Raw genomic sequence first — 25,294 nt, 5'->3', positions numbered from 1 at the left:
CTAAATAACCAATCATCCAGATAAGGGTGCACTCTGATCCCTTCTCAATGAAAAAATGCGTTGAAAAAGAACCTGGGAGGTGTGGCTAGTCCAAGAGCCATCAGTTGAAACTAAAATTGACGGCCTAGAATCGCAAACTTGGGAAACGTCTGGTGTGGAGGGCCAAATGGGAATGTGGAAGAAAGTCTCTGAGATTTAGAGTAGCGAGAACTCCAAATGCAAATTCTCCATCTTGAAAAGAGAGACTCAAAGACGATTTACTTCCTTGAGGTCTAGATAGGCCAAAGGACCTTCCTTTTTGAGAACTATTATTATTTATTTTATTTATTATTTATTGCATTGTATCCCACATTTTCCCCACCTATTGCGGGCTCAGTGTGGCTTACAATACATTGTATTGATGGTAATACAATTTGTTACAACTCGATTATGGTTACATTGTGAGGAGTAAAGTAAAAACAAAGTCTACGTATCGCAAGGGGAATAGAACAGTGGAACAGAAACAATGGAATAGACTACCTAGACCCCTTTCTGCTCTGGAAACAAGAATGACAGCTCCTAGACAGGCCATGCCTAGGTCTCTGGTGTCCCCCTGCAGACTCAGTTGGCGGCGGCGGCGGCAGCGGCCCCCCCCCCCCCCATGAAAATGATCGCTCAGCACTTGCCACACTGACAGGAATTGTCAGCAATATTCTTAGAAAACTGCTATAACATTGCACAAATAAATAGCAGATGTAAATTCTCAAAGTGGACATATTCCAAACACTAAAATGAAAATAAAATGATTTTTTTTCCACCATTGTTGTCTGGTGACTTTCTTTCCTCTGATCATGCTAGCCCAGTATCTGATTCTGCTGCTATCTGTCCTCTTAACGCCATTTCCAGGGCTTCCTTTCCATTTATTTCTTTCCTTTCCTCCTTTCTTCTTCATTTCTGGTCCTCAGCTTCTGCCTATTTTCTTCATCCATGTGCAGTTTTTCTCCTCTTTCCTTATCCTCATTTCATCTCTTTCATCTCTCTGCCCTCCCCTCTATGTCCAGCAATTTCTCCTCTCATCCCTGAGCCCTGCCCTCCCATCCATGCTCCTCTGTCCCCTCCATTCATCCATATCCAGCAATTCCCCCTCTCTCCTGAGCCCTGCCCTGCAATCCATATCCATCCATGCTCATCTGTCCCCTGCCCCCTCCATTCCCCTATCCAGCAATTCCCCTCTCTCCCTGAGCCCTGCCCTCCCATCCATGCTCCTCTGTCCCCTCCATTCATCCCTATCCAGCAATTCCCCTCTCCCTGAGCCCTGCCTCCCATGCTCCTCTGTCCCCTGCCCCTCCATTCATCCCTATCCAGCAATTCCCCTCTCTCCCTTCCATGAACCCTGCCCTCGCATCCATGCTCCTCTCTCCCCTGCCCTCCCGCTCCCATGTCCCAACTGCCCGCCCTCTTCCCCCCCACAACATCCCTTTCCTTTTTTTTCTTTAAATTTACCTCCATCCGGCAGCGCAGGCGCAGCGTCAGTGAAGGAGGCGGCGCTCCCGACGTGTCTAGCCTTCCCTTCACTCAGTGTCCCGCCTTCTTCTGACGTCATTTCCTTGACGTCAGAAGAAGGCGGAACACTGAGCGAAGGGAAGGCTAGACACGTCAGGAGCGCCGCCTTCTTCACTGACGCTGCGCTGTCGGACGGAGGTAAATTTAAAAGGAAAAAAAAGGAAAGGGATCTTGCGGGTAGAAGAGGGCGGGCAGTTGGGCAATGGGAGCGGGAGGGCGAGGTAAGCATGGTGCGGCGGCGGCCCCCTGCCGTGCTTACCCCACTTACCGTGTTGGCACGGCCCTGCTCCTAGACCTCCGAGAGCCAGCTAGGACAACTCCACTGCCTGCTGCTTAGAGGGATTCTTGCAAGGAGATTCTAAGAAAAAATCTGCAACAGGGTGAGAAAATTCTAATTTGTACCCTTCTCTGATTATATTCAATACCCAATGTTATCTGGGTCCATTCTTGGAGGAAAATGGAGAGACAGCCTCCTATCACCACCTTCAAGAAATGAACCTAGACCCCAATAATTGGCTAGCCTGAGAGGCATTTGTATGTCAGGATTCAGGAACCTTGTTAAACTGCTCTTTTGTCCCCCCCAAAAGGAAGGTTGTCTCGTCTGGAATTGAGGTTGCGAGAAGTAACCAGAGCTCCCAGGCCTATAACGTTTGGCATATCTGTAATTAGCCCTATTGGAGAAAGAACTTGGAGAAGGGTTTAGGCATATGTTTTTATTTATTATCTCATTTGTACCCCCCAGTTTCCCAACAGTGTCAGGCTCAATGTGGCTTACAATGCACCACAGAGTGCAGACACCAATGCAGTAAAATGAAGCTAATACAGCAGAAAACCTACACGAGATACCGGGGAAGAGTAGGAATGGCCGGAAGGAGAAGGGAAACTGTGAGGGAAGAGGGAAGGGGGATGTGTCCAAATGTCTCTAGATCGATGCGCTTCCAGCCTGGAGACACATGAAGAGGCCGTAGGATAAGCCCCTTCCAAATAACATTGTCTTCAGAGATTTCTGAAAGTTAGATGATCTGTGATGGTTTTTATGGTCCTCGGCAAAGAATTCCAAAGCTGAGTGCTAATGAAAGAGGAGGACTGGTAGCATACGTGGACTTGTACTTGATGCAGTTGCAGTTGGGATAATGAAAGGTAAGATATGAACGGAGAGCCTGAATGTATTCCGAAGCGGTAAGACGATGAGATCTATCATATAGCCAGGTACTTCACCATATAGGATTTTGTGAACTAGAGAGCAGAGTTTAAAGGTGATACGTTCTTTGACAGGAAGCCAATGTAGTTTCTTTCGGAGGGGCGTGGCACTCTCAAACTTGGACTTTCCACAAACCAATCTGGCCGCTGTATTTTGGGCCGTCTGCAGTTTCTAATTAGTTGCTGTTTATATCCAGCATACACTCCGTTACAGTAATCCAGATGGCATAGTATGACGGAATGCATGAGGTTGCGAAAGACCTCTCGAGGGAAAAATGTGATTTAACTTCCACATCTTTAAACAACTTATCAAGGTCTTCTCTAAACAATAACCTACCTACAAAGGAAAGTCTACTTAGCTCTCTCAACCTTGAGCTCTGCATTAGGGGAGTCCCACTCGTCCAAGACTAGGTCCTGACTAGATTAATGAATAGGGAAAGCTTTAGAACGGAAAATCATCCCATGGTCAAGGAAACCAAAGTGCTTGTGTCAGCACCATCCACACAGCCACACATTTAGTTCCAGGATGTGAGCTTCCCTCATTAGGCCTTACCTTCGACAGGAAGAATCGATGAGAACACTGCCATGAAGTCATGTTTGATATGTTCAGTAGGATACCTACCATTTGTGGCCACATGGATTAGCAGAATAAGGAAAATGGTCAACAGCTTGATGAGTCTAGGCAATCTTTCCGCTACATCTTGAATCTTGGTACCAGGCAGACAGCACACCTCCCTGGACATCATGTCTGGTTGGCAGATGGGGCACCTCAGTACCCTGTAGAAGAAATCACTGCCCACTACTACCTTCCGCTTCTTATTGCCCACTGATTCACCGGCCCTTGAGATTTTTGATCTTCGTTTCCTCCTGTTCCAAGATGTTTTCAGTTCTTCTACCTCCAAGGTCTGTGAACTGGTCATAGTTTAAAATATTAAAGGCATGTTTCAGGACAAGAATCTTAGACAAGAGTATGTGAACTGTGTTAGTAGTGCTGATGAGAATGTATGGGAGTTCAGTGCACTTTGAGCATGACAAAATGGTGACATTATAAGCTCTTCTGGAGTTGTCCTTAGAAGAAGCCTATATGAAGATATGTGCCTTAACATCGGTTCACTATTGCTACAGCATCCTCCGTTGTATGTTAAGCAGATAAGGGAAGGTATCAGGAGCGAATTCCGGAATGTTGGGAATTTAGAGAAAAAAAGCTGTAGCTGGACGGAACACAGAAACAATACAAAGGTGGGAAAGACTGTTCTGGAACATGGGAGGGATGAAAAATGGGTGAGAAATTAGAGTTAAAAAAAACAGAGGCAGATGAGAAGGAAGGATAGTTAGATAGATGGGTAAAGACCTATAAATAGGGGAGGAAGTGACGTCAGCGTCGGGGATGGACGCATGATTCCGGAGCTCCGCTAGAGAGTGACGGTGAAAACGGCGAATAAACCCCGAAAATTCGTGCCTCCAGATAAGGAACACAGCGGCCAACACAAGCCTATGGCGACCGGAAAAATTAGATAAATCTTGAAATTCACCGGCGGAGAAGCGCGACGGAGCAGCGAACTCCGGCAGCATATCGCACATGACACGTCGCCAAAATGGCGGCTGCAGATTCCGAATCGGAGGCGGAGGGCCTCATAGAACAACATGATTAGCGATACAGAGATCACCAAGAAGGAAGTCGCTCGATGGTTTAAGGCCCTGAAAGCGAGATGTCATCTGTTCGCAGAGCGCTTAAGGAGGCATCACTGATTTACAGAAAGACATGCGGGAAATCGGGCATAGAAATGGAGCAGGCAGAGAGGGTGAACTGGAGCACTGTGAAAAGCGAAGTGCACAAGTTAAAGTCAGAAATTCAATCCCTGAAAGAGGATAAGGCTAAAATGGAATTAGACCTGGAGGACTTGGAAAATCGCTCACGGCGAAGTAACCTCAGATTTAAAGGCATACCAGATACTGATCAAAATATGGATTGTGCTAAAATCATTAGAGAAATATGTGCTCTTATTCTGGGAGAGACTGCAGAGACCCAGCAGGAACAAGGAGATCTGCAATCCAGTTTGACAGAGTACATAGAAGCCTGGGACCCAGGAGGTCCTCTCAACCTCGAGATATAATCGTCTGTTTTTCAAGTTATACAATCAAAGACATGATTTGGAGAAAAGCAAGAGCTAAGGGTGATGTCCTCTGGGAAAACCAGAAAATTACGATATTTCAAGATCTGGCATTAGGCACCCTACAACGGAGAAGAACATTTAAAGATCTTACTCAATATCTTCAACACTCCAGCATTAGATATAGATGGACATTTCCCTTTGGATTACAATTTACAGTTGGAGGTCAATCCCGGAGGGTGTCACGGCTAGGAGAGGCGTGGACTATATTGAAGATCTGGGCTGTAAGGATTTGCCACCAGAAGCTTCTGGATCAACCTCTACAAATGAATCAGTCACGCATGGCATCCACATGGCAGAGAGTGGGATCCAGAAAGGAAACAGTCCTCGAGGATCTCCAAAGAAGAGTGGGACTTGAGCACACGATCGTGAGAACTGGATGCATACCATACAGTGTTAATTATATAACCAGTTGGTTGAACATGTTTATTTTAGGTGACAGTTTCATGTCGCTCCTGAAATGCTTAATACATATGTTTTATGTTGGCTAGCAATAATATTAAGACACGATTAGAGAGAGGGATAAGATAGAAACAGTTTATTGCAATTGGGGTTTTTCATACGAAGCCTAATAATAGTCTGCTCTGGCGAGGAGTTACTTCCTCAGAACCATCAGCTGGCAGGTTTTCTACCAGCTACTTCAGGGGGGGGGGGGGGGGGGGGGGGGGGGGGGGTCGGGGGTTAAAAGTGGGCACATGGAATGTCAATGGGTTGAACTCCCCATCAAAGCGCAGTCTTGTATTTCGGGAGGTGCAACGGCTTCATTGGGATATAGTAATGCTACAGGAAACACATATTAGGAGTGGTGATGCTCATTTGCTCAAGCACAAATCTTTTGCTGATTGTATAGCTCATTTTGATAAAAGAGGAAAAGTGGGAGGGCTTGTAATCTATGTTCGGAAAGGTATACCATTTATAATTGATGATATTTATAAAGATGTCCTAGGCAGATGTTTGGCGGTAAAGGGACTTATATGGCAAACCTGTGACTATTGTGAATGTATATGCTCCGAATGTGGGGCAGGGGGACTTTTTCGATAAGATGACAGAGGAACTTTCCCAATTCCAACAAGGTCATATGATTTTAGGAGGTGATTTTAATACATATATGTCACCAATGGACCATTCTAGAGGAGGAGGAAGTATAAATGTGACCCACAGTAAAAAACTAAAACAATTGACTTCACAGTTAGATTTAGTTGAAGTTTGGAGGCTCAGACACCCAGGCCAAAAGACATATACATTTTTTTCTCATTCACAAACTACATATACCAGAATAGATATGATTTGGTGCAGTCGCACAATCTGGGATAGTGTGTTAGATTCTGAGATTGGCCCCATTAGTATTTCAGACCATGCTCCAGTAGAACTTGAACTGAAGGGGTGGAGGGAGGAAGATCGGCTCCTCTTCTGGAGATTAAATGAGTCATTACTGGGGGATCACAGAATTTGTGCAGATATTCGTAAAGTGATCCAGTCTTACTGCATAAGCAATGACACGGGGGAGGTTTCAGATGGGACTCTCTGGGATGCATGAAGGTGGTGGTACGAGGGCATCTCATAAAGTGGGGGGCTCGTAAAAGCGCGCCAGAGAAGCAGCGGAACTCAATTTGAGATCCAGACTGGTTCATCTGGAAAGACAACACAGGCGGGGGGTTTGGCAAAAGACCTGCAAGAGCTCAGGAGGTGCCGGATGGAACTAGAAAAGCTACAAATAGTGCGGGTGGAATTTATGAGGAAGCTTCTCCAACATAAATTTTATGAATATAGTAATAAGTCAGGGAAAATGCTGGCCAATTGCCTTAAGGCTAGGCAGAGAAATCATACCATTACAAAAATTAAAGGCCCAGGGGATCAGCTATATTACAGGGATGACGAAATTAGAACTCAATTCTAACTTTTTATAAAGAGCTCTACAAAAGGAATTAGGGTTGGAAGCTGCTGAGGTGCGGCAGAGTTTTGAGGGACTTGGGCTGTCCAAACTGACTAGCGAGGAGAGCCGTAAGCTGGAAGCTCCATTTCGTCTTGATGAAATCACAGGAGTCATTAAGAATCTTAAGGGAGGAAAGGCCCCGGGAATGGATGGCTACTCCGCCAAATTTTACAAACTTTTCGCGGGGGAAGTGGGACCTTTGTTGATGAGAGTGGGTAATGCCTGTTTTGAGGGTCAGTCATTGCCCATTAGTATGCATGAGGCGGGAATATCTCTGCTTTAAAGCCAGGAAGGGACCCGGCTATATGTGGGTCCTATAGACCAATCTCGCTGATCAATTAGATATAAAAATATTATCAAAAGTATTGGCAGACCGGCTAGGTGCAATCTACCAAAATTAGTACATACTGACCAATCTGGGTTTGTTAAGGGCCGGCAGGTAGCAGATAATGTACGTCGTACACTGCATGTTATATGGGAGGCTAAGAGACAGATATACCGGTCACTTTACTAAGTACAGATGCAGAAAAGGCATTTGATAGGGTGGAGTGGCCCTATCTATGGGAAGTTATGGAACATATGGGAGTTGGGACTGGTCTACTGGGATGGCTCCATAGGTTATATGAAAGGCCAATAGCTCGATTAAAAATCAATGGTGGGTACACGTCGACATTTCAGATAGAACGTGGAACTCGCCAGGGCTGCCCATTGTCTCCGCTGCTTTTCGCGCTCTATATAGAGCCGTTAGCGCAGAAGATTCGAGAATCTGCGGATGTAAAAGGGATAGTAATTGGGACTATAGAACACAAATTAGCATTATTTGCGGACGACGTGTTATTTTTTGTGGGAAGCCCTGCATTGACCCTTCCGAACCTGATGGTAGCTTTAGCAGAGTATGGACGCATGTCAGGCTTTAGATCAATTATGACAAATCGGAGTTGTTGGGGGTTTCCATCACACAGGCCTGGATGCAAGAGCTCATGCGAACATACCCGTTTCGTGTGAGGCAAGATAAGATTAAATATCTGGGGGTCAGGATACCTATAGAGATTTCACAATTATTCAAACCTGAACTATATACCACTTTTTCAACAGGTACGAGCAGACATGAAGCATGGACGGGGCAATGGTTGTCATGGTGGGGGCGTAGTATAGCAGTTGTCCGAATGAATATTTTACCTCGAGTGCTATTCTTCTTTCAGAACATTACCAGTACTGGTGCCTAAGGGGGAGTTGGAGAAATTGCAGAGAGCCCTTTTGAGATTTATTTGGGAGGGCAAAGCACCTAGGCAAAACAGAAAGTTGTTATGGAGTCAGTGGATTTGGGGGGACGAGGGGTTTCCAAACCTCAAATGGTACTACTGGGCTGCTCAATTAAAGTTCATCTCCGCATGGAGCCAAGACAGGCTTTCAGTGGTGGCCCAACTTGATCAATCTATGGTGCCGAATCATTGTTTAAAATCAATACTTTGGGCATCCTTTCCACGTAGGATGTACACAACATTGACTTCCAACCCATTCGTGCAACACCTCTTAATATTGTGGGCAGTGGTTAGAAGTAAACTGTGGCAGTCCAGGCTCACCTCATCTTACGCACATATTGGGGGGGAACCAGGGTTTCAGATAGGGATGGGTCCATCCGGTGGCAAGGAGATGGGCAGAGAAGGGATAATTTGTTTAGAGATCTACTGGATGGATGGACAAATGGTTCCCTTTGCAGAGCTTAAAGAGCAAATGGGATTTTAGATACTGAACAATTCTTCTACATACAGTCAAACATTATATACAAACACAAGGGTGGTTGAAGGCGGACCCGGAGGAGTATGAGGGCCTAGAGAACATGTGGAGCTCCTGGGGAAAATGAAAGGTACTATCTCTATATTGTATAAATTTTAAGGGGTAGGACCTTTGAGAAATGTCCTTATATGCTTCAGTGGGAACGGGATTTGCAGAAGGAATTTACAGCACACGGAGTGGAAGGCAATTCTGGTTGAGGTTACTAAAGCCTCAACCTGTGTGCTGATAAAGGAAAATGCTTTCAAAATCTTGTCACGATGGTATTATACCCCACACAGATTGCATGTTATGTTTCCAGGGACATCACAATGGTGTTGGAGATGTGGAGATGAGGAGGGGACCTATCTACATATTTGGTGGTCCTGTGCCAAAATACAGGTCTTCTGGGGAAATGTTGCTACAAGATAGCAGCCCACACGGGGAAGCCATTCCCGTGTGAACCTCAATGGTGTTTGCTTGGATTGGGTAATAGACGAGGAGCTAAATGGCAGAGCCGGTTTAAAAGAATGTGTTTAGCAGCAGCAAAAACTGTCATAGCAAGGCATTGGAAACAATTAGAGGCACCCTCAGAAGAGGACTGGCTCTTGAAGCTATCTTTGATTGGTGAAAATGGAGAAATTTACGGACAAGAGATTGGGACGTTATAATGAATCTTAAGAGTTATGGACTCAATATCGGAGTTTAACCCACATGACATAAAACTTAAATGTATAACCTGCTGGGGAGGGAGTGGTGGGGAGAGGGAGGGGGAGGGGAATATTTTGGATTGTATCAGTGAATGACTGTTTGATAAGCAATATGTTTGTTATTATACAAAATCAATAAATATATACAAATTAAAAAAAAATATTAGGCTACATTGTACGTATGCATCAATTCTAGTTTTATACTGACATTTTCAAATTGTGTTCTTAATAATAAAACAACTTGAACTCCCAAAAAAAAAAAAAAAAAAAAAAACTATAAATAAGAGAACGCCTTAGCCCCAGTGGGGAGAGGCTAGTGGATAACTGAGGAATCAGGTGTTTGCTAGCTAGCCCCACTTCTATCTTTTCTCTTCTTATGTTTCAGTAGATGTTTGCGTTCTGCTTTTTCTGTATGATTACAGACTGCTGTGTGAAGTAAAGAACAATAAAGAGAAGTTTCTGAATTGTGTAAGATTCATTAGGTAAGCTTCACCCATCGCAGAGGTGGTGTGAAGAGGTTTAAACCTCAAAAGTGAGTATACGCTCGAGCTGTGCTCCAGCAGTACAGGGGCTTTACAGTTCCTATGCAGTCTTCTGGGCACTTTACCACATTTTAGTAAAAGGGCCCATATATTTTAAAATATGTAAATTAAACTTTTAAAACAGAAAGGAGTCCTCTTACTAAGATGCGCCAATGGATTTAGCACACACTAATGACAGTGTACATTAAGTGCTATGCAGCCCATAGGTAATTTCATGGGCTGTGCAGCATTTAGTGCGTGCTAAATCTGCTAGTGCACCTTAGTAAAAGGACCCCCTAATAATGAAAACTTACATTTCTGTTCTTGCTGAAACCCAAAGAGGTGAAAATAAAAAACTGGCATTAGCCTGCCACTCATTGAACCCATAACATTTCTGTGAAGGGCAATAAAACATATTTATTTAATCACATGCTATATTAATGTCTGTAAAATAAATAAATGCACATGCATACCAATGCTGTCTGACTCTTCTATTTCAAGTTCCTGAAATTCCCTCTTAAGCTCAGATCTGGACCTTGAGCAGATATTTATATCTGAATATATCCTACGCGTTTGTACATTAACGTTTTCCAGCACACTACCTCTTCTGAGTTCAGTCATGTCCTGCAAAAGAAGTCAGGTTTCAGGGAAATGTTTTTAACATACACTTATTGGTGACTTCAGATTTTTCTGACCACATGGCCAATACAGTAACCAAAACGTACTACGCCCAGGACCAGCGTTAGGCGTGGGCAAACAGGGCAATTGCCCTAGGCCTCCATATCACTGGGGTCCTAAACCTACCTGAACTTGAAAGAGGGACAACTGCAAGCAAGCTTTTGGGCCCCCTCCCTAGTGTCTGCCCTTGGGCCCCATCATATCTAGCACTGGCCCTGACTAAGCCTAAGAGAAAAGTTTGGCCCACATAAAATGTGACCATAAATGTACAAATAAAAATAACAAGTAGCTGATTTATTTTACATTAAACAGTATTTGTAACGCATACTTAGCTTCTATTCTTAGCTGCTCTTTGAGGCTGCAAAATACCAGTGTTTATCAGTGTTTTCATGCAACAGATATTTTTTATTCCATTGTAAAAGGTGCCCAGCAATCACTCTCAATTGTGTAACTTGGGAGTCACCAGCTCAGAAAAGGCATAAAAACTGAGTGGAGAATACAAGAAAAGCCAGAAGAGGGGTGATGGAGTACTAGTAGAAGTAGTGTTTTCCTGTGTTTACCCAATATACACCTATTTCAATTTTTTTCCATTGCAGGTGTTTTATTGGTGTTTATCAATTAAAACCTAAATCAAAAGCCCTAGATATACTTTTACACAGTGCTATTTTTGCGCCAGGACATGCCAGTACCACTTACCGGCAACTTTTTTCTGCAGTCCGGCTCACCTGCCCACTCCCTTCCATTTGTGCACCCAGCTGTGCTCCCTGCATTGCAAAACTTTTGTTTACCCGAAGTCGCGGCAAACCAGCAGTGAAGGCAGCAGGCAGGCAGGAAGGCTCACCTCCTCGTCGCTCGCTTCGCTTCCCTCTCAGCGCGTCCCACCCTCCTCTGATGTAATTTCCTTTCCGCGAGGGTGGGACGCGCTGAGAGGGAAGGGAAGCCAAGTGAGCAACAAGAAGGCGAGCCTGCCTGCCTGCTTTCACTGCCGGTCCGCCGCGACTTCGGGTAAAGAAAAGTTTTGCAGCGCAGGGAACATGGCTGGGTATACGAACGGAAGGGAGCAGGCAGGTAAGGGTGGGCAGGTGGATTTTGAAAACATATTTGAAATAACAATTATATAACTGAAAGCTAAGCAAAGGACTCACCTTAAAGTCCTTATTCATAACATACCAAATATCTTGAAGGCTCATGGCCCGATCTCTCAGCTTAGCCTGTATTCCTGTGTTCACAATGTCATAGTAAGGTTTTGGAAGTCTGACATCAGCCTCCAAATAGCGCCCTGACATCATAGATTTTTTTACAAGTGAACCTTCAATACCATTCCAGGGAAGAATATCTGCAAAAAAAAAAAAAACCCCCCCCCCCCCCCAAAAAAAATAAGAGCATAGATTTAACTGAACAGAAGAAAATGTCTTCAATGTAACCATGCAGAAGGCGACCTATACGCCTGAGCTCCTTCATATTTTATGTCAAAAAGGATGGTAAAAACAAAGGTGTGCACACTCATAATTCATGAAAAGATAAAAAAATATATCAAATTTAATAAAAAATTTGAAAATTAAAAATGTGGTCGATCTGCAGTACCTCCTGCTTAATCTTTTGCCTAAATCAAAAATAAACCAATATTAATACCAAAAACCATTTAAAAAGGGAGCTTACTGGCAATCTTAAAAGTCTTTGCTAAAAGAGAAACCTCTTTTAAATATTTGGTATAGCCACTTTAAAGACTGTTAAAACAATCAATACACCCGTGCATATGCTCCCTTAATACTACTTCTAGTGTTCAATCGTCTTTCTCCATTGTTTTACTCCCCTTAACGATACCTGGACCTTGTTCTAACTTAACTCCTCCAACTGTAACCATAATTGTGTTGTAACAAATTGTACTTCCATCATTACAATGTACTGTAAGCCACACTGAGCCCGCAAATAGGTGGGAAAATGTGGGATACAAATGCAATAAATAAATAAAATAAATACATAAATACTCACATTGAAATGGTTGCTAAAAGAAGCCAAGTCTTGCTAATAAAATTGTTTTTACTACTAGTCACAATCTAAGAAATTATCATTCTTTGATATCAAGCAAGAAGTACCAAAAACACATCATTCTACCTAATTGCTAAGAAGCAAATCCATCTCCCACACCTATATACATCACTTACCACCACAGGGTTAGAGAAAACCTACCAGTTTGCAAGATCTTTTGAAAGAGCGCATGAAGGTAATTCTATAATTAAGGGTCCATACTTACGCGCCCCTTGCATACATAAAGGCAGAGAAAAATTAGTACTCAACATACATAGGGGGAAATTCTCTAAATGGTGCTGCAAATTAGGTGCTGCTAAAAATCAGCACTGAACATTATTCCATAAAGGGGCACTCCAGGATGAGCATTCTTTATAGAATAGAGTTGAGCACAAAATTCAAGGCTCAGCTTTGGGCGCAAACACTTACGCAAGCTGAAACCTGGTGTAAGTCCTAGCATGCAAGTTGGGTGTGGATCCTTGCTATTCTGTAACACTACGCGCATCTTTTGTGAACACCCCTGACCTGCCAATGCCCCTCCCATGGCCATGCCTTTTTTTTTAGTTGAAGGTAATCAAATTTACGAACCCATTGTTACAGAATAGCAGTCTGCCAGATCGGCGCCCAAATCATAATTAGGGCAAAGTGCTTGTTAACTCCAATAATTAAATCATTGGAGCCCATCACTTAATTATTTTGGGTGCTGATCTAGGATCTGAGTCCTTTATAGAATCCAGAGATTAAGCACCTAAAGCACTATTCTATAATGGCACCTAAGTACATAGCTGCAAGGGCGCATGGGTGAAGCATGGATGGAACATAGGCAGGGTTCCCAGTTATTCACATAACTTACAGAATACTGTAAGTTACGTGCTTCTCTGCCGCATTTAAGCACTCTCAGTTATGCCAGGTCTATGGCTGGTGTTAACAGTGGGCTTGTTCACGGCAGGGGCAGCGATCCCAGGTTACGCTACTATTCCATAACGACATCTGTACATGCAGGTGTCATTACAGAATATGCTCCTATTACTAGTGGGAAACCTAACTAGAGGCGTCCACTTACAGATCTGTCCCCATAGCTTCTATTATAATGCAAAACCAAAAGTGATATATCATTGCTTTACAAGGATAAAATTTGTACCATCATGACTGATGGGTCATGACAGATATCTGAAATGCTCCCTCTTTTTTCCTTTGACTTATAGTTTTCAACAACAGTGGCTATACATCATAGGTTAATAACATAATACAAATGAATTCTAGTTTCTCATTTTCTAGTTTCTCATTTGGGACACAGAGAGGCTCATTTTCAAAGCACTTAGCCTCCCAAAGTTCCATAGAAACCTATGGAACTTTGGGAGGCTAAGTGCTTTGAAAATGAGCCTCAGAGTGGCCCTCTGATCATCTAAGGAAGATAATATGATTTATAAGAAATAATTATATGGGCTATGCTTACTCAATTTAAAGCGATAGGGAGGTTTTGTAAAATTTGCACTGCCTCCACCCCCTATAGGATGAAGATATCAAAGATTGACAATTTTATGACTGACAATGTTTTGTTTCTGTTTTTTTTACAACTGATTCAATTATTGTGGTTTTTGGCTACAAATAGCCACATGAGATAGGCTAAATGATAGGAAAGGGAAAGGGGATGAGATTTGATATACCACCATTCTGTGGTTACAATCAAAATGGTTTACACATTATATGCAAATACTTATTTTGCACCTGGAGCAATGGAGGGTTAAGTGACTTGCGCAGAGTCACAAGAAGCTGCAGTGGGAACTGAATCCTCTTCCCCTGGATCTAACCATTAGGCTACTCCTCCACTTTTACTGGCTAAACTGAATTTTTAAAAAGAAGATCCTCTTTTAGCAAAGACTTATAAGATGGCCAAGAAAACCACCTTTTAAAATTATAAATGTTTTATTATTGGTTTATTCTTGATTTACATGTACAGTGGGGGAAATAAGTATTTGATCCCTTGCTGATTTTGTAAGTTTGCCCACTGACAAAGACATGAGCAGCCCATAATTGAAGGGTAGGTTATTGGTAACAGTGAGAGATAGCACATCACAAATTAAATCCGGAAAATCACATTGTGGAAAGTATATGAATTTATTTGCATTCTGCAGAGGGAAATAAGTATTTAATCCCTCTGGCAAACAAGACCTAATACTTGGTGGCAAAACCCTTGTTGGCAAGCACAGCGGTCAGACGTCTTCTGTAGTTGATGATGAGGTTTGCACACATGTCAGGAGGAATTTTGGTCCACTCCTCTTTGCAGATCATCTCTAAATCATTAAGAGTTCTGGGCTGTCGCTTGGCAACTCGCAGCTTCAGCTCCCTCCATAAGTTTTCAATGGGATTAAGGTCTGGTGACTGGCTAGGCCACTCCATGACCCTAATGTGCTTCTTCCTGAGCCACTCCTTTGTTGCCTTGGCTGTATGTTTTGGGTCATTGTCGTGCTGGAAGACCCAGCCACGACCCATTTTTAAGGCCCTGGCGGAGGGAAGGAGGTTGTCACTCAGAATTGTACGGTACATGGCCCCATCCATTCTCCCATTGATGCGGTGAAGTAGTCCTGTGCCCTTAGCAGAGAAACACCCCCAAAACATAACATTTCCACCTCCATGCTTGACAGTGGGGACGGTGTTCTTTGGGTCATAGGCAGCATTTCTCTTCCTCCAAACACGGCGAGTTGAGTTCATGCCAAAGAGCTCAATTTTTGTCTCATCTGACCACAGCACCTTCTCCCAATCACTCTCGGCATCATCCAGGTGTTCACTGGCAAACTTCAGACGGGCCGTCACATGTGCCTTCCGGAGCAGGGGGACCTTGCGGGCACTGCAGGATTGCAATCCGTTATGTCGTAATGTGTTACCAATGGTTTTCGTGGTGACAGTGGTCCCAGCTGCCTTGAGATCATTGACAAGTTCCCCCCTTGTAGTTGTAGGCTGATTTCTAACCTTCCTCATGATCAAGGATACCCCACGAGGTGAGATTTTGCGTGGAGCCCCAGATCTTTGTCGATTGACAGTCATTTTGTACTTCTTCCATTTTCTTACTATGGCACCAACAGTTGTCTCCTTCTCGCCCAGCGTCTTACTGATGGTTTTGTAGCCCATTCCAGCCTTGTGCAGGTGTATGATCTTGTCCCTGACATCCTTAGACAGCTCCTTGCTCTTGGCCATTTTGTAGAGGTTAGAGTCTGACTGATTCACTGAGTCTGTGGACAGGTGTCTTTCATACAGGTGACCATTGCCGACAGCTGTCTGTCATGCAGGTAACGAGTTGATTTGGAGCATCTACCTGGTCTGTAGGGGCCAGATCTCTTACTGGTTGGTGGGGGATCAAATACTTATTTCCCTCTGCAGAATGCAAATAAATTCATATACTTTCCACAATGTGATTTTCCGGATTTAATTTGTGATGTGCTATCTCTCACTGTTACCAATAACCTACCCTTCAATTATGGGCTGCTCATGTCTTTGTCAGTGGGCAAACTTACAAAATCAGCAAGGGATCAAATACTTATTTCCCCCACTGTAAGTTTAAGCAGGAGATATGTCAGGTGGATTCTAGACTCTAGACAATGTCACTGTGTGCTTTTTGTTTTGGGTTTTTTTATTTTAATTTGCTATGGCACATATTTTGATTATGCTGCATTTGGGCAAAGTCCTGAAAATTAATATAACATTGTGAGTAACTGCTCACTTCCCTCATGGTTATAATCCTAAACTAAGATTTTAAAATTACCTTACCTGGAAAAGGCAGTTAAGGTCCTGTTTTGAGACATATTTAAATCAGATACGTTTTAAGCTAAACTGAAAATTTATATACATTAAAAAAAAGAGTTTATACATTTATTAAATTAAAATGTTTGAGGGAATGATTAAGAGACCAATAAAGAAGTGTGTGAGTCACCAGGTCTTTACCCTTGTGTGAAATGAGTGGCTGCTGAGGTCTTGTATAGTGAATTGTGAGTCACTGCATACATGACATTGTAAGAGCGTTGGGCTGATATTTTCTTCTGTAATACAATGTAAGATGTTCATGTCAAGCTACACTTGTATAATATCTTGAGTGAATCTCTTCATAAAGGTGGCTAATAAATCCTAATAAATAAGCAAACAATTTACTAACAGTTACTCTATAAAAGGGGATCTTCAAGTTATGCATTTGGATTTCTCTAATTTACAGGTGATGTCACCTTGGTTTACTAGACTGAAATCTTTTTATACTGTAGTATCTAGTGAAAATGGTTTATAAAGCTCATACTGTTCCACAGCATGCCTCTAGCCTGGCACAGATAGGTTATGCACTCTGACCAGCAGATGGAGACCAAGGACAAACTGAGCTTCAAGTAAGCCTATAAGTGGGCCATGCAGTCCTCAGGAAACTAGTCTGTTCTCAGTCTCAGCAGATGGAGGAGTGATAAGCCTGCACAGTCAGTTACTTGTAAGCCCTGGGATTTCTTTTTCGTCTTGAGTTTTCTTCCTGGGGCTATTGGGTAAGAGAAAACAAACACTCTCTTTATTTAAAAAAAAAAACAGAGAAAATAAAAACACCAGAAGTAGTTTCGGGTTTTGCTTCCCTCTTGTCTGCCTGCTGGATAGAGGTTGAGGCCTGCAGGGTCTCTTTCGCCCCGGGCAGGTGCAGACTGACCATTCGGGCAACCGGGCAATGCCCCAGGGCCCAGAAGCTCTGCCCGGTTGCCCGCCACCAGTCCTACCTTGAAGGACCCTGGTGGTCTAGTGGCTTCTTCGGGGGCAACCGGGCAGGAAAGAATCCCACTGCCTGCTCCTGCTAGTGTGCCCAGGGCTGATGCCGACGTGTTTTAAAAATGGCTGCTGAGACTTCCTGTGGCAGTCTCGCGAGACTGCTGAGATGCACAAGACTGCCGCAGGAAATCTTGGTAGCCATTTTGAAAACATGCTGGCGCCAGCCCTGGGAACATTAGTGGCAGCGGGCAGGAAAGAGTGGGATTCTTTCCTGCCTGGCTGCCCCTGAAAAAGCCACTAGAGCACTAGGAATCTTCAAGGTAAGACTCACTTGCAGGGGTCTGTAGTACGTGGGAGGCAAGCGGCAATTGTGGTGGGGGGGGGGGGCTATGATGTGCGTGAAGGGATGGTGGTGCAGCATTGGGGCGGCGGGCAGTGGCTGGGGGGCCCCGATGACCCTTACTGCCCAGGGGACCCCGACCATGGTCCCTCCCCTCCCCCCATTTGGATCCTGCTGCGGGTACCTTGGGTTTGTGAGCCTCAGATGTCTGGCTCTGTGTTCAGGCAGACTGGCAGTTTGGAGTGCTGTGAGGATTGCCTTGCTACTTTTTTTTTTTGTTACATTTGTACCCCGCGCTTTCCCACTCATGGCAGACTCAATGCAGCTTACATGGGGCAATGGAGGGTTAAGTGACTTGCCCAGAGTCACAAGGAGCTGCCTGTGCCTGAAGCGGGAATCGAACTCAGTTCCTCAGCTCCCCAGGACCAAAGTCCACCACCCTAACCACTAGGCCACTCCTCCACTCTTTCGGGCATGAGTGTCGGTAAAAAAAAAAAACAACAAAAAACCAAGAAACAATTGTCACCAGTGATTTACCGCAGGGAAGCCACGTGTAAGAAAACAAAACAAACAAAGAGATTAGCAGACTTTTTAAATTGTTTCCCTTTGGTGGTTGTTTTCCTGCTGCCCTGACGTTTCTCTGGAGAGCTGTGGAGTTCCCACTGTTTTTTCTTTCTTGGTGGTGATGAATCAGCGTCTTAAAGTGCAGCACAGTTTGATAGCACCAGGAGGTGGATGCGGCAGGGCATTGTGGCCTCTGCGCAGCTCTGGGCGCGCCGAGTTGAGATTTGCAGAGACCGGGCTGGTAGCTGCGCTGACTCCAGTGTCTGGAGTTTCAGTAGGACATTCCTCCCCGGGGGAGCCTGTTTGAGTGGTTGTCTTGTTTTCGGCGGGAACCGCCATCATTTTGTCACTGGCGTCTGGCATTGATCTCCCTCCGCACTTGGAGCCCTTTTCTGCCCCGGGGTCTCTGCCCTTCAACCCACCCCAACCCCCCGGAATTTGTTTTGGCTATGTACAAGGCCTTTTGCCTAAAGCAGGCTGGAGCTGCTCAGTAGAAGGGAGCTGTGCTTCAGGGAGACTGCTTCCCCCCTTCTAAACGCAAGCATGGGGAATGGGAGGAGGAGGAGGAACTCCTGAACTGTGCTTCTCAGGGGGTCGGAGGCTTTACCTGGCTGGTCTGAGGAGGAGGACTTCAGGGACCAGAAGCAGCCAGGGGGAGGGAAGACTCCTGGCAGGAGGAGCTGCCTCCGGGGGAGGACGCCTCGGTTGTCCACATTTTCCATCGGAAGGAGCTGCAGTAACTGATTTCCCAGGTGTCTTCCATGCTGCAGTTTGAGGAGTCTCCCCTAGAGGCTCCTCAGACAGTGGATCCCTTGCTTAAGAGGGTTTGCAGATCCTCCCGCTCTTTCCCCATGCACCAGGACATTCAGGATGTCATCCAGGCACAATGGGCTTCTCCCAGTGCTCCTTTACAGATTGCAATGTCCATGGTTTGCCTTTATCCCATTCCGGCCTATTCTGGATCTCAAAGGGGTAAATCGCTCTCTTCAGGTCCTTTCCTTTTGCATGAAAACCTGGCGCTCGGTCATTTTAGAGGTGCAACCCGGTGAGTTCCTGTCGTTTTTGGATCTGAAACGGGTATACCTTCATATCTCTATTCGCCCGGTTCATCAGCGTTTCCTTCTCTTCGCCATTTTGGGAAGGTATTATCAGTTTTCTGCACTCCCCTTTGGTCTGGCAACAGCTCCCTGTACCTTTTCCAAGGTAATGGTGGTTCATCCCTATCTGGACGATTGGTTCATCCAAGTGAAGTCTTACCAGAAGAGTGTGCGGGCTACAGCCCATATGGTGCACATGCTCCAGTCCTTGGACTGGAAAGTCAATCTGGACAAGAGTCATCTTCAGCCGTCCCAGACCTTGGAGTATTTGGAAGTTCGTTTCGAAACCAGCACAGGCAGAGTTTTCTCCCAGAGGCCAGGATTCGCACCTCTAATCACAGGTCCGGTCTCTTTTGGATTTTCAGTGCCCGAGGACCAAAGATTACTTGCAAGTGCTTGGCTCCATAGCAGGCTCTTTGGCGGTGGTACAGTGGACACTTCTATCCCGCTGGTCTCCCCAGTCGCACTCCCTGGAGAATTGTCTCCCTCTGCGCAGCCTGTGTGAGATGCAGTCTGCACTGGTAGATGGTGTGGAATCATCTCTCAGGAGGCATAAGTCTGGATTCCCCACAGTAGACTATGACGATAATGGATGCCAGCTGGGGGGCGCACTGTTTGAGAAGAGTGGCTCAAGGGGAATGGTCTCCTCTAGAAGCAAAACGTGTTGGAACTGAGAGAGATCCGGCTGGACCTCCTAGCCTTTCAACCTCTTCTGGTCGGAGTGGTGGTGCGAGTCAAGTGTGACAACGCCACGGCAGTCACCTACGTCAATCACCAGAGAGGCATAACGAGCCAGTCTGTGGCAGAGGAAGCATCTCTTCTCCTCGTGTGGGCAGAGGTTCATCTGGTAGGTCTCTCCACAGTTCACATCGCCATGGTGGACAACGTGCAAGTGGACTTTCTCAATCAACATCTCCTGGACCCGGGAGAATGGAAGCTCAGTCCAGAGGCCTTCTCTCAGACAGTGGATCGCTGTGGTCCCCCAATCTTGGACCTCATGACATGATAGGAGGCCCCAGCGATCCACTGTCTGAGAGAAGTCCTCTGGACTGAGTTTCCATTCTGCTTGCACGTTGTCCACCATGGCGATGTGAACTGCAGAGAGACCTACCAGATGAACCTCTGCCCACACGAGAAGAGATGCTTCCACTTCCACGGACTGGGTCTTCATGCCTCTCTGGTGATTGACGTAGGTGACTGCTGTGGCGTTGTCAGACTTGACTCGCACCACCACTCCGACCAGAAGAGGCTGAAAGGCTAGGAGGGCCAGCCAGATCTCTCTCAGTTCCAACATGTTTATTGACAAATTTGCTTCTAGAGGAGACCATTCCCCTTGAGCCACTCCATGGTACATCCACCGTCAACACTCAGGTTCCTCGCTTCTTCAGCCAGTTGAAGGATGTTTAGGTGGAGGGACTCAATGCGCTGGTAAAGACTTGGCCTGCTTTATGTGTTCCCCCTTTGGCCCTTGATTGGCAGAGTTCTGCTTTGAATTCAGCATCATGCCAGCCAGGTGCTTTTGGTGTAACTGGATTGGCCATGCAGGCCTTGGTGCGAAGACCTCATTCAGCTTCTCGTGACGGAGCCTCTTCAATTTCCACAGGTGACGGATCTTCTGTCTCACGGTCCGGTGCTCATGTCAGATCCAGCTTGGTTCCTGCTTACGGCTTGGCTCTTGAGCGGACACTTTTATTGAAGAAAGGGTTTTCTGCCCTACTAGTTGATGAAGAGTTCGACTTCGCTCACCTATATTCGCGTCTGGTGCATGTCTGAGGACTGGTGTGGGGACAATTTCATTGTGACGCTGCGAGCTGCGGTTCCCCAGATTCTTGATTTCTTACAGGCTGGCCTAGATAAAGGTCTCATTTTGTTATCCTCGAGGGTGCAGCCAACAGCTGTGGCCTGCTTTCAGGGCCTGATTCAGAGGCATCCTTTGGGGTCCCATCCTGATATGATTCGTTTCTTTCGGGGCATGTCTTAATTGTCCTCCGGTTCACAGGCCTGTTCCACCTTGGGATCTTAACCTGGTGTTGTCCATCCTCGTAGAGCCACCTTTTGAGCCCTTGGGGTCCTGTACTCTGAAGGATTTGACGTTGGATGCTGCTTCTTGTGGCCTTGGCTTCGGGTTGGCGCATTTCTGAGTTGCAGGCTCTGTCCTGTAGGGAGCCTTTCCTCCAGCTTTATCAGGAGAAAGTGGTTATCTGGGCAGTTCATTCCTTTCTGCCTAAGGTAGTTCTCCGTTTCGTGTCAATCAGCAGGTTTCCCTGCCCGTCTTGGGGGACAGGTCTGGCTCAGAGGAGCAGAAGTGCTTGCACTGTTTGGATGTATGCAGAGCCCTCAAGTCGCTATTTAAGGATGACTCACAAGTTTCGCCATTCGGATCATCTGTTCATCTTGTAGAGGGGTTTCACGAAACAGCAAGGCGGCATCCAAGGCCATTATTGTCCGTTGGGTGAGAGAGGCAGTGGCTGCAGCCTATTTACTTCGGAAATAGCCTATTCCAAACTTCCTGAATGCCCATTCTACTTGGGCTTTGGCGGCTTCGTGGGCGGAGCATTCATTGGTTTCTCCGATGGAAATTTGTAAGGCTGTAGCCTGGTCTTCTCTTCGTTCCTTTATGCACCACTATTGCCTCAATGTGTTTGCTCGTCAGGATGCACAGTTTGGAGACAGGGTGCAGACAGCGGGCTCTGTGGGTCCCACTCAAGATGGTCACTGCTCTGGTACTTCCCATCTGTGCCAGTCTAGACGGACGCTATGGAAGGAGCAATTAGATCTTACTTGCTAATTGGCTTTCCTTTAGTCCCTCCAGACCGGCACAGAGCCCTCCCAGCGGGCAGTAGTTTCGTCATTTTCGTTTTTTTGGAGCTGGTGCACTCATGAAGTGTTTTGTCGGTTCTTTTTCAGGATTCTACAAAAAAAATAAAAAAATAATACAGACACAGGGGAGTGTTGGGATTCAGCCCCGTACCAGCCTTCTTGCAGGTGGTTATAGTTAGTGTATCCTGTTCCTCCTATTTGGCAGAAGTGCAGAAAGCTTCGGTCAGGGGATCAAGGTGGCAAAATTGGATGGAGATTTTGATTTCCTTTTGGAGGGTTTTCTCTTTGTTGTTTAGTCCTGTGAGTCAGCTGCTTTACTAGGTATAGACTGGTTTCCTGAGGACTGCACAGCCCACTTATAGGCTCACTTGAAGCTCAGTTTGTTCTCAGTCTCCATCTGCTGGTCAGAGTGAATAACCCATCTGTGCCAGTCTAGAGGGACTAAAGGAAAGCCAACTAGCAGGTAAGATCTAATTGCTCCTTTTCTTCCTGCTCATAACATTTATTTATTTATGTGTATCCCACATTTTCCCACCTATTTGCAGGCTCAATGTGGCTTACATAGTACCGTGAAGGCGATCGCCTAGACCGGTAGAAACAAATACAGGTGATATAGTGGTTGAATAATGGTACAAAATCTCCAACTGCTTTACATACAATAGAAGAACAGAATCCATTAATACTAAAAGACTGATTGGGCATACAGAGAAAGTTTCATATGCTATTAAAAAAGAAGTCTGAATTTTGAACACACCTGTTAAAAGCTCCTGCATGATGACACAGAAGCTGTAAATATCTGCTTTCACTGTAATATTCTTTCCAAAAACCACTTCAGGCGCAGACCAGTTATATAATTGTGTTGGAACTGGGAAACTAGAAAGATTATTATGTGCTACTCCATCTTTGCTGCAAGACAAACACAAAGTTACAATTATATTGACAAGAAAGGTAAAATTATGTATAATCATACCTGATAATTTTCTTTCCATTAATCATAGCTGATCAATCCATAGACTGGTGGGTTGTGTCCATCTACCAGCAGGTGGAGATAGAGAGCAAACTTTTGCCTCCCTATATGTGGTCATGTGCTGCCGGAAACTCCTCAGTATGTCGATATCAAAGCTCCATCCGCAGGACTCAGCACTTAGAGAATTACACCCACGAAGGGACACTCTGCCCAGCTCACCACCACCGAAACGGGGGAGGGGAATTAACCCAGCTCATCCCCACACAAGTGGGGGAGGGGAATCCGTCCAGCTCATCCCCGCGGAGCGGGGGAGGGACACCACCCCCGCCGATGCGGGGGGATCTGGCTTATCCTGCAACCGCAACCGCGGGAGGAGCTGACTGACCCTAACACCGCCGAAGCGGGAGGGGTACAAAGCTGCCCTACAGCCGCACGAAGCGGGAGGGAGTGCCGGCAGAATTTTAAGTCTCAATCCAGCCCCGTAAAACGGAGGGGAGAGGAATGCAGCAGCTCACTGTAACACAAACTCGTCTTAACTCTTGAAGAATCCAAGTGAAAAAACTTGAACACGAAGTCTTTCTGAAGTAACTGAAGACTAAACTTGAACCTGAAATGCAACCAGAATAAAAACAGTACAGATATCTGGGAGGGGCTATGGATTGATCAGCTATGATTAATGGAAAGAAAATTATCAGGTATGATTATACATAATTTTACCTTCCATATCATCAAGCTGATCAATCCATAGACTGGTGGGATGTACCGAAGCAGTACTCACCCAGGGCGGGACATTGAAATCCCTGACCTCAACACTGAAGCTCCAAACCGGGCCTCCGCCCGTGCAGCCACAGTCAAACGGTAATGCTTGGAGAATGTATGAGCCGAAGCCCAAGTTGCCGCCTTGCATATCTCTTCCAAGGAGACGGATCCGGCCTCTGCCATCGAGGCCGCCTGAGCTCTCGTGGAGTGAGCCTTCAGCTGGATAGGCGGCACCTTCCCCGCGGCCACATAAGCCGCTGCAATGGCTTCCTTGACCCATCTTGCCACTGTAGGCTTAGCAGCCTGCAGACCCTTACGAGGACCTGCAAACAGGACAAACAGATGATCCGATTTCCGGAAATCATTGGTCACTTCCAAGTATCTGATGATGACTCGTCTCACATCCAGATATTTAAGAGCAGAGTACTCCTCTGGGTAGTCCTCCCTACGAAAGGAAGGGAGACAGAGCTGCTGATTCACATGGAAGCGAGAAACAATCTTGGGCAGGAAGGAAGGCACTGTGCGAATAGTCACTCCTGCCTCAGTGAACTGCAGAAAAGGCTCTCGACATGAGAGCGCCTGGAGCTCGGAAACTCTTCTGGCTGAAGTGATAGCCACCAAAAAGACTGCTTTCAACGTCAGGTCTTTCAGAGATGCCCTCGACAAGGGTTCAAAAGGCGGCTTCTGCAATGCTCTTAGTACCAGGTTGAGATTCCACGCAGGCACCACTGAGTGCAGAGGAGGGCGCAGGTGATTAACTCCCTTGAGAAAGCGCACCACATCTGGCTGCGAAGCCAGGGAAGCACCCTTCAGGCGGCCCCTGAAGCAAGCCAGAGCCGCTACCTGGACTTTAAGGGAACTGAGCGACAGGCCTTTCTCCAGACCTTCTTGCAGGAACGCCAACACTGAAGAAATTGGAGCAGTGAAGGGAGAAAGTGAGCCTGCTTCACACCACGCTGCAAAGATACGCCAAACCCTGGCGTAAGCAGTAGAAGTAGAGCGCTTCCTCGCTCTCAGCATAGTGGCGATGACCTTGTCTGAGAAGCCCTTCTTCCTCAGACGCTGCCGCTCAATAGCCAGGCCGTAAGACCAAAGGGGGAGGGATCCTCCATCACCACGGGACCCTGATGTAACAGGCCCTGCTCCACTGGCAGCCGCAGAGGATCGTCGACTGAGAGCCTGATCAAGTCCGCATACCAGGGACGCCTGGGCCAATACGGACCCACCAGGATTACCCTGCCGGGATGCTTTGCCACCCGGTCTAGCACCCTGCCCAACATGGGCCAGGGCGGGAACACATAGAGAAGCTCTTGTGTCGGCCACTGTTGGAGAAGAGCATCTACTCCCAGGGATCGAGGGTCCCGTCCTCTGCTGAAAAAGCGCGGCACTTGGCAATTGGCCGATGACGCCATCAGATCTAGGCTCGGCTGGCCCCAGCGCTTCGTGATGTCCAAGAACGCCTGAGC

At 46.0% G+C, this 25,294-nt stretch overlaps 1 protein-coding gene across 1 annotated transcript in view; it reads right to left on the bottom strand.

The window, feature by feature from the left end:
• LOC115458713 (inactive serine/threonine-protein kinase TEX14-like) overlaps positions 1 to 25,294 on the bottom strand; it is a gene marked incomplete at its 3' end in the record, with an annotated part of 207,866 nt that overhangs the window by 98,331 nt on the left and 84,241 nt on the right. Inside the window, 3 exon segments of the mRNA XM_030188539.1 lie at positions 10,324 to 10,474; positions 11,674 to 11,864; positions 22,857 to 23,008. Coding sequence (XP_030044399.1) covers positions 10,324 to 10,474; positions 11,674 to 11,864; positions 22,857 to 23,008 — 494 coding nt within the window.

The sequence above is a fragment of the Microcaecilia unicolor genome, unplaced genomic scaffold (genome assembly GCF_901765095.1).
Source record: "Microcaecilia unicolor unplaced genomic scaffold, aMicUni1.1, whole genome shotgun sequence".
Classification (NCBI taxonomy): domain Eukaryota; kingdom Metazoa; phylum Chordata; class Amphibia; order Gymnophiona; family Siphonopidae; genus Microcaecilia; species Microcaecilia unicolor.
This window is presented reverse-complemented; position numbering and strand designations above follow the sequence as displayed.